General features: G+C 37.0%; 1 protein-coding gene across 2 annotated transcripts in view; it reads right to left on the bottom strand.

Moving 5' to 3' along the window:
* Window positions 1–7,412: 7,412 nt before the first annotated feature.
* Window positions 7,413–10,106, bottom strand: part of HMGCLL1 (3-hydroxy-3-methylglutaryl-CoA lyase like 1) — a 149,032-nt gene continuing 146,338 nt past the window's right edge. The window contains exon 10 of one of the 2 annotated variants that reach the window (XM_021665434.2): window positions 7,413–8,890. In XM_021665434.2, coding sequence (XP_021521109.1) covers window positions 8,789–8,890 — 102 coding nt within the window. In that variant the 3' untranslated portion in view covers window positions 7,413–8,788. The remainder of the gene's footprint in view (window positions 8,891–10,106) is intronic. The other variant, XM_021665431.2, reaches the window with a different exon arrangement.

The following is a 10,106-nucleotide window of genomic DNA, read 5'->3' as shown; positions in this document are numbered from 1 at the left end:
ATAGTCAAGTGGGCAAGACTTACACATAGCAAATAATCACACGAAAGGGTGATCAAATTTAAACAAATTGTCATGGGAATGTGCTGGATGAGTACAAGACACTCCAGGGAGAGAAGAATACTGAAGCCCAAGAAATGAACATAAGAAAAGAAAGGAGCCCAAAACTATTTATTTGTTTCGAGGAGGTTTGAACAGAGGTAATAAAAGGGAGTGTTTAAGTAAATAACAGGAAATTACGCTAGATGGTATATAGAATCTATGTTAGAATTGGCCCTGTGTACAGCAAAGAGCCTATAAACTGGGGGAAAATAAGTTATATTTGATTTAAGCAAGGTAAGTCCAAACAGAACAATACTTCCTACAGAAATGTTAATTCTTTAAATAATTGGGAAATAAAGTAGAAATTTTCACTTACCTGGGAATCACATATTTTTAATAGTTCATCTTTATTTAAATAAAGAACATGGCATTATACATGGGTTATAAGAAATTTAAAAGTAAGGCTGGGCATGTTGGATTATGCCTATAATCCCAGCACTTTGAGAGGCCAAGGCAGGCAGATCACCTGAAGTCAGGAGTTTGAGACCAACTTGACCAAATAGAGAAGCCCCATCTCTACTAAAAATACAAAAATTGGCCAGATGCGGTGGCACATGCCTGTAATTCCAGTTACTCAGGAGGCTGAGGCAGGACAATCATTTGAACCCAGGAGGTGGAGCCTGCGATGAGCAGAGATCACACCATTGCACTCCAGCCTGGGCAACGAGAGTGAAACTCCGTCTCAAAAAAAAAAAAAAAGTAAAAGTAAAATAAAATATGATTTTTAAACTAGCAGATAAGTGAATGATATGCTTCCAAAATCACTGCCTTGCAACTCTAGACAACTATTCAAACATTCTGGCAATAAAGCAAATGTATTTATTCACTGCTCACTGAAATTGTCTTAGAAACATCTGACAAATTCTTTTGAGTTACCTGGAAAGTAGGATTTGTTTTTTCCTTTTTCAGCCTAGATTTTATTTTTAGAAATAACTGAATGTCATTTGGACAAAAATCTGGTGAATAAAGTAGACAAACTGATTAATATCATGCTAACTAAATTAATAAGACAAATATAGTTAATATTATATTTGTTCATATAAGCACAATATAAAACAAAATTTGACTCTATAGTGGTGATATTCGGTTTCTTTAATGGAAGAGACTCGATGCAATTCCAATTCAAAAATATAGTGTCGATGTGGAGAAATAGAAGCACTTTTACATTGTTGGTGAGAGTGTAAATTAGTTCAACCATTGTGGAAGACAGTGTGGTGACTCCTCAAGGATCTAGAAATAGAAATTCCATTTGACCCAGCAATCCCATTACTGGGTATATATCCAAAGGATTATAAATCGTTCTACTATAAGAACACATGCACACAAATGTTCATTGCAGCACTGTTTACAATAGCAAAGACCTGGAACCAACCCAAATGCCCATCGATGATAGACTGGACAGGGAAAATGTGGCACATATATACCATGGAATACTATGTAGCCATCAAAAATGATGAGTTTGTGTCCTTTGTAGAGATGTGGGTGAACCTGGAAACCATCATTCTCAGCAAACTGACACAAGAACAGAAAATCAAACACTGCATGTTCTCACTCATAGGTGGGTGTTGAACAATGAGAACACATGGGCACAAGGAAGGGAGCATCACACACTGGGGTCTGTCAAGGGGAAATAGGGGAGGGACAGTGGGGAGTGGGGAGTTGGGGAGTGATAGCATGGGGAGAAATGCCAGATATAGGTGATGGGGAGGCAGGCAGCAAATCACACTGCCATGTGTGTACCTATGCAACAATCTTGCATGTTCTTCATATGTACCCCAAAACCTAAAATGCAATTTTAAAAAAAAGAAAAAAAAAATATATAATGTCATTAAATTGAATGTATAGCTTCTCATAATAACAACTTTGAAGGACAACCATGGCTGTACACACTAAATACCCAATAAAAATGGCGCACGGTTATAAAAATTCAGAAGGTTCGGGGAACAGTCCCTAGCCAGTCAAGGGTAAAAGACAATTTCCAGCCAGGTGAAGGGGCTCATGTCTGTAATCACAGCAGTTTGGGAGGCCTAAGCAGGAGGATCTCTTGAGGTCAGGAGTTTGAGACCAGCCTGGCCAGTGTGGCAAAAGCCTGTCTCTACTAAAAATACAAAAATCATTCAAGTGTGGTAGTGCATGCCTATAATCCCAGCTACTCTGGTGGCTGAGGCTTGAACCCAGGAAGGAGGCAGAGGTTGTAGTCAGCAGAGATCATACCACTTCTTTCCAGCCTGGGTGACAGAGTGAGGCTCTGTGTGAAGTTAAAAAAAAAAAAAAAAAATGTCCAGGAGGTAGAATATCAAGAGGCTTTTAATGACTGGATGGACATATCTTCTCCACATATGTACAAACCCCTTACAGAAATATATCTATCCCTACTTAGGCTCTTAGCATTTGTTATCACATGTTTCTTCCTTCTTCCTCATGCCCATAATTCTAGCTTGAACTACTCTCATCCTTGAATTCTTTGAAGATGTTTACAGTTGAGAGAAACAAAGACATACCGTTCTTTGATTAAAGGAAGGTCCATAGATACGTTTTTCTGTGTACTAATGTGATAGGTACTGAGCATACAGTCTGTTATAAAAGGAGACAGATATTGGTACCCTACACCCTCCCTTCACCTCTGGAATATACACACATTTACAGTACAGATTTTGTGAGATGACTACCAGATGATTCAGTTTTATCTAGACAAAGCTTCTGCGAAAAGCAGGCAGTGATTCTTTGTATTTCTGTGGACCTCTCTGAATGCTGCTGGAAGGTCTGCCCAACAATCTAATACATTGGCATTAGCGTACAGATAGTGAGAGGTCACTCTGAAGGCCTTCTGATTGAAGACACCTTTTCAGGATTCATGCAGTTCAGGATAATGTTCTGGCTGGCTACCTATGATATTTTGCTCTGCCTCATTAATGACAAAGGCCTTAAATAACTAGCTGGAGAAGGAAAGTTCAGATGACATGGTAATCAGAAGTTTTGATTTATTTCCTCTTAATTCCTAGAAGGGCATAATCCCTTTTATAAGCCACATAAGTTTGATACTATGGCTCAAGTCAAAAAAAAAGATGACCCTCAGAGAAGCAAAGAATAGTACTCTTCAACTAAGCATGCAGTTCTGCTTTAAAATGAACCAGGAAGAACAAGAAGAAAGCAGAAGCTTTCTAGGTAGTCCGCCGAATAAATACAACTAATATGAAAACAGATATCAACATCTATCTGCTCACCTGTCCAACTGCCAAGAGACTGAAACAAATTCCTAATGTTAACGAAATTTTTGACTTTAGATGATGCAGAATATAGAGTTCAAGCCAGTTATGATATTTCTTAGATAATTTTTTTTCAGCAGAAGTCTCAAAACAAGTTCTATAGCAAAGTACTGCCATATGAAGTACAGGAAAGAGTTAGGTCAGCACGCATACCTCAGTGGTACAGCATAATAAGGAAAACATGGGACTCTGGTACCAATTTAAGACTATGTGGTCCTGGAGTTTGATGGTGAGCTGTCTTTTTTGGGATTATTGCAGGCCCTTTAAGACAACATACACTTTACATGGAACAGGATATAGAAAGAGAACCTCCCTAATTATTAACTCACAATGGAGGGGAAGTTCCACTCCAGGGCAGTGCTATAAGAAAAGAGAATAGAACTGATGATTATTAACATTTATCGATTACTTCTAAGTACCAGGCACTTTGCCAAACACTAATAAGCATTATTTCATGAAATCCTTCCAATAGCTGTATAAATAAAGGCTCTTGTTTTACAGGTAAAGGAAGTGAGGTTTGAAATTAGGTTTAAAGACCTTAGGTAAATTGAACAAGTTTGCATAGAGTAAAAGAGCCACGACTCAAAGCTGAATTGTGTGCTTCCAGAGCCTGAGATCAGATGGTGCCAAAGAAGAATCGATAGAACCCTGGTGGAATTTTTCTTAGACTCAAGCCTCCTGGAGAAATCCTAATGATGAGGCTATTCACATGTCTCTTAGAACTTATGAAGCTAGAAACAGTCAAGGGAAGAAATGTGGCAGAGGACATTGACATCTGTTTTGTAGACCTCACTTCTCTCTTGTCAGCACTGTTCACACTGGAAATGTAGGCTGGAAAGGTATGGCTGTTTGGATTATATGAGCGCTAGTTCAAAGTAATGCTTTTTTGTGTAGATATGAGGCATTCAAGAAACCAAATCGTATTCATTTTTCTCCTTTACTAATTACAAATGTGGTAAATCACTGCCTTAGAAGGGCAGTGATTCTCAAACTTTAGGGTTTTTCAGAATCCCCTGGAAGATCTGTAAAAACACAGATTACTGGGCCTCAGCCCAGAGTTTCTGATTTAGACATCTGTGTTGGAATTTGAGAATTTGCATCTCTAGCGAATCCTAATTTGAATTCTAATGAGTTGGTTACATAATTTGGATGTGTATCCCCTCTAAATCTCATGTTGAACTATAATCCTCAGTGTTGGAGGTGAGGCCTGGTGGAAGGTGATTGGATCATGAGGGCAGATTTCTAATAAACGGTTTAACATCCTTTGGTGCTGTCGTCATGATAGTGAGTCCTGAGTCCTCTGAACATCTTGTTGTTGTAAAGTGTGGTACCTGCTTCCTACTCTCTGTCTTGCTCCTGTTTTTCCATGTAAAGTGCCTGCTCTCACTTCACCTTCCATCATAAGTAAAAACTTCCTGAGTCTCTCCCAGAAGCAGGTGCTGGAGCTATGCTTCCTGTACAGCCTGCAGAACGATGAGGTTCAGCCTCTTTTCTTATAAATTACCCAGTCTCGGGATAGCAAGGCAAGGACTGGCTAACACAGTTCGTGTCCTATTACTGTCCTCCATCTCTGGAGTATACGCAGATTCACAATCCGGATTTTATAAGCTGACTCTGAGATGATGCAGTTTTCTCTGGATGAAGCTCCCGAGAAAAGCAGGCCATGTTGCTGATGCTACTGCTCCTGGGATCACACTTTGAAAACCATTGCTCCAGAGTGGAGATTTTCAACTAAATTTGCACATGAGAACTGCCTTATGTACAATTTTTTAAATGCTGATGCCTGAAGTACTACTCCAGACCAATTAAAATATCCGAGGGTGAAGTTCAGGCATCGGTATTGTTACGCTCCTCTCCCATCATCCACTGATTAATCTAATGTACAACATGAATCAAGATCACAGATAATAAGTTTGTGTGTCAGTGACAGAAAATTAAGGGCGTGTCTCTGCTAAGACTGGACTCTGAAGTACCTATACATTACTACGGGAGTTTAAGGAATACTGAAGTAATGAGGTCTTGATATCAAATCATTATGAAATTTTTATCTCCTAATCATATAGATAACAGCTGGTATAACAGGCTTGCTTTTCTTTGATGACATGTTACAGTATACTTTTAAATAGGCAATGTAGTTCTCGTTTCTTCGATAGAGAAGACACAGTTTACAGAAGTTTGATGAGAAAACTAAACTTTCCTGGTCATATCTGGAATGGTGTATTATACGTGCATGTGTGTGCGCCCCTGTGCATGTGTGTAAGACAGAAAGGAATTGCGTGCACTTTTTAATGCCCATAGCAAAGCTAATTAGTTGTTTATTAGAGCTGTTGCCTCTTTACCTCAGGAAGGTTTTTATTGCTATCGATATAGTCAATTTGTTGTTATCAATTCCAGCAGTTTCAGTTTTACTTTATTCCTGCTTAAAAAGATGTGTATTTCCCTTACAGTTATGGTTTACCTAAATTTTCTTAACCTCTTTCATGTATATATGCGTTCATTCCTTAATTCAGTCATTCAACATATGACAAATATGTCTGGGACATATAAAATATGTCTGGGACATAGTCAACATATGACAAACTGGGACAAATAAACCCTAAAAATCTAAAACTGGGACAAATAAACCCTAAAAATCTATTAAGGGCTCAGGATATATTTCATATATATATTTGAATATATGTTATATATATATATATATATATATATATATATATATATTTAGAAAACAGAATTCATTTAGAATAGTTTTCTTCTTTAAACTCCCAAATGTTTGAATTAAACGCATTTCTATTCTTCACTCCAATTAACATTTATTGGTATTTACTGCCAGACCCTAGCACTATGTTCTAGGCACTATGGAACTCAGAGTGAACAAGATAGCAAAGCCCTTGCTCTCATGGAGTTGGAAAAAGAAAGAACAAATAAATAAGAAGGTAAACATCCTATAATTAATAATTAAAACAGTCGAGGTGAGAGAATGTAACAGGACTTGCTTTAAACTGAGTTGTCCAGGAAGATTCATTAAGGAGGTCAAATGGATGCTGAGACCTCAGTGACAAGAGGGAGCCAGTCATGCCCAGGGAAAGAGCCAGGGAAACAGCATTACAGGCAGAGACAAAATTAAGATAAAGGACCTGAGATGGATCTGAGTGTGCCTTGTTCCAAGATCAGAGAGAAGACAGTGGGCTAGACTACAGTGCACAAAGTGAAAAAATGGGACAAGGATTTTGAATATACATGAAGCTTGAGATGCCTGTTAGACACCCAAGAGGAGGTATCAAATAGGCAAGTGCTTCTCAAAGTTAATTTGCATATGAGTCATATAAGGATCTTGTTTAAAATGCAAACTGGGATGCAATAGATATGGAGTGAAATCTCAGATTCTATATTTCTCAGAAGGTCCCAGGGAATGATCCTGCTGGTCCTGGACCACATGTTGAGTTGTGAGGATGTAGGCAGCTGTGCATTTGTGAGTCTGCAGTTAAACATAAAGAGAAGGAAGAGGCCAAAAAAATAAATAAGGTAGAGAAAAGAAAACCAGAAAAGAAATTCTCTTTAAGCTATCAAAGGGATGATGGAGATGGTTTGTGTGGGGAAAGGATACAAAATACCTGTAACAAGCTTTCTCATAGTACATGTGATGTGGTAGCATCAGCGTATCCATGGAAGTGTCTCAGCAGACTGACGTGGATGCTATGTAACTGTGCTCTAGACTGTACTTGGAGTTTCTGACTACTTGCTCTGCCTTTCAAAGTCTATGGTTTTCATTTCAAAACAGCAATGTTTTCCCCTTAATTGTTACTATAAGAGGTTTGTAATAAGAGATGCTTTTCCAAATATCTCAAATTAAGAACTGTGCAGCTTTGTAAGAGATAGGAAGTCAGTCTCCTCAGAATATGGGGTACATATCTAGCTGTACCCGCTAAGGGCAGGTGTCCCATTACTGCCACAGTGCGCAGGGTCATGTACTTCATGAGAAGAGATGCACAGGGAGATGGAACTGAAAAAGATTCATAAGCAGCTTGGATTTTGTCTGCTCCCTGCATTTCCCCCAACTCCCAAAACAGAGAGTTGCTCTCAGTATTCCCGCTTCAGAACCATGCAACGTAATTATAATCAGTATTTCTCTTATTTTCTTGAATTTATTTTTTTCAATGGTTTTAATGAATGTTTCCTAGAAAGTTCACAATACTCATTTCTATTTTTCAATTTTTATTCAAATTTATTCAAAGATCATATCACCTGGCTATTACTAGAAAGGTCTATATAAATACTAGAACTGACATTTCAGATCCATGTGTAATAATACTGCCCCCATATAATTTGCATAGGTTACAGAAATGTTTTTCTTGAATAGTTCTCCTGCTCCTCATCTCTGTCTTTGATATATTAAAGCTTACAATTTCTGGCAATAATTTCTAGGGCAATAAACAAAATTTCAGCCACTTCAACTTTTAAAATAACCACTAAAAAAGTCAACCCCAAAAAATCATGTGATGTAATCAAAGCACCATGAATCAAAGGAAAACAGGCATTTCATTAACTTAAAACTATCTTAATATTCTTAGGATCACAATGATATTTCCTTGTGCTATTTGAAAGTGATCTGAAAAGTATAAAAGCAGATTATGATACCTGTATCAACCTATTCTTATCACTGCAATTTAGACATCAGGACAAAAATAATAGCTTACAATTTCTCAATAGTTGAGTAACACCATGCTGGTTTTTACTATGACTGATGAAAGGTAACGTATGGTAAACTGGATGCATGTAACAAACACGGGAGGTTGTAATATGTTTCCAGGATATGGCATCTTGCCATTGGCCATAGCCTCTTGGAAGCAGATAAAGTCACTGAAATAGTTAACAGATGTTAGCCATACTTGAAATATGAAAGTTCTATTGCTAAAATTATGTAGGGTCAGATGGAGATTTGGCTTTTGGTCCATAACTTAACTGACTTGGCAAATGAATAGTTGAGATCCAGAGGCATAATGCATAATATTGAGGCCACACACTCTGCATATTATGCAGGAGCTCATAAACTACTGAAAATGTGTACACTGTGCTAAGCCTGCTTGATTAAGTATTAACACAGTATTTGATTCTTGGGGAAATATGAAGTCGACTTTCCAGTCTACTAAATTAAAAAGTTATTTCTACAAGCGCAGAAGAGACTTTGTTTCCAAGTTCAAAAGTATGACAAGTTTATTATTTATCCTCAGCTTGCAATTTACCTGATGACTGATACTGCTTTTTGTTGACTTAATCTATCCAGTTATAATCTTTTTGAAAAGTATCTCTTTTTTGCCACTCTTGTCTATTACTTCACATATCAGAAAAGTTGACATTAATGATTTTCAGATGAGTATTGTAGCTGAAATTGATCTTCTCAACCTTAACTCATAAATCCACTGAAGTCAAGCATTGAAGGAGGCTTGTGCTACTTTAGAGTTTGTGGTTTTATTCACAGCTTTGCAAATAAAGTCACCAGCTTCCATCACTTTGTACAGATTCACACCCTGGTGAGGAAAAGAAAGAATACCAGGAAGGCAGAGGAATTAGAGAAATAAAAAACAAAACATAGCCTTTTAAATTTTATTAGTAGTTACTTAACCATTAAAATTACTAAACGAAGTGGTGTTGGTCATTATCAGTTCTGGGGCAACATGTGTTTTCATGAATAACGTTGTCAACATTTTAGATTTTTCTGCTTTATTACAGCATATCTTGAATTTGACCCTTGTCTAATAATATAGGTAGACACACTTGAATAACATCACAATTCAGGCTGGTATCTAAAGTCTAGGAATGACCATAATGGAACTACAAAAACAGTCTACAAAACATCAGTGAAGGACAATCAAAATGATAATGTTTTGGAGAAGTTAATAGATAAGAACTGACTTAGAAAAAAAAAACTATCCTCTTTACTGTATGAAGAAACAAACTTGAAAAAGCCGTAAGGATTACAGAAAAGGTGAATGCATATATATACATATATGTTTTTTAAATCAAGGTCAGAAACACTAGTATGATATTGAAGAAGCTAGTTGCAAGTGAAATAAAATGAAGTAGTATTTAGTATACATCTGGAACTCATTTGCCTGAGAGGTTGCACTGTCTGAAAGTATAAACAGAATCAACAAAAGCTTAGGAAAATCCACGGATGACAGATATGCAGTTGGGTATTAAGGCCAAGTTCAGGGCATGGTCTTGGCTTTGGTGTAATGAAAGGGTCACTATCAAAGTCTCCACCCAGCACTTTTGTCTCAGGAGGAGGCAAAGCATTAGGAGGATTAAGCACAAACTTGCCCTTACATGGCATTTCGTAAGTTTCTATGTTCTCCCTCAATATGAACTAGAAACGCTGTGGGCTTAAAATGGAAAATAGTCAGTTTTCCTTGCTTTTAAAAAATACTCTTTAATAGCTATGGAAGTGTGTCACGGCTTTTCATAACCGAGTATCATTTTAGAAATTAGAGGCATTTCAATATAGCTAATTATGTATCTCTTTAAAAATTAAAAATATTTTGTAAAATGATACATAAATTATTTTCATGATGTGTTTTTATTATAAAGTTGTTTTCAGGATACTAACATTTGCTTTGGTTTGAGAAATTTGGTTTTGTCATGGTAATGGATTTACATGGAGTATCTGTTAGGCACATTTTTAGTTTAACATCCTTAATCTAGTGATACTTAAATTTCATAAACAATTAACTTCAGATGCCTTTC

The sequence above is a fragment of the Aotus nancymaae genome, unplaced genomic scaffold, assembly GCF_030222135.1.
Source record: "Aotus nancymaae isolate 86718 unplaced genomic scaffold, 86718_ANA_hifiasm-v0.15.2.pri h1tg000040l, whole genome shotgun sequence".
NCBI lineage: Eukaryota > Metazoa > Chordata > Mammalia > Primates > Aotidae > Aotus > Aotus nancymaae.
This window is presented reverse-complemented; position numbering and strand designations above follow the sequence as displayed.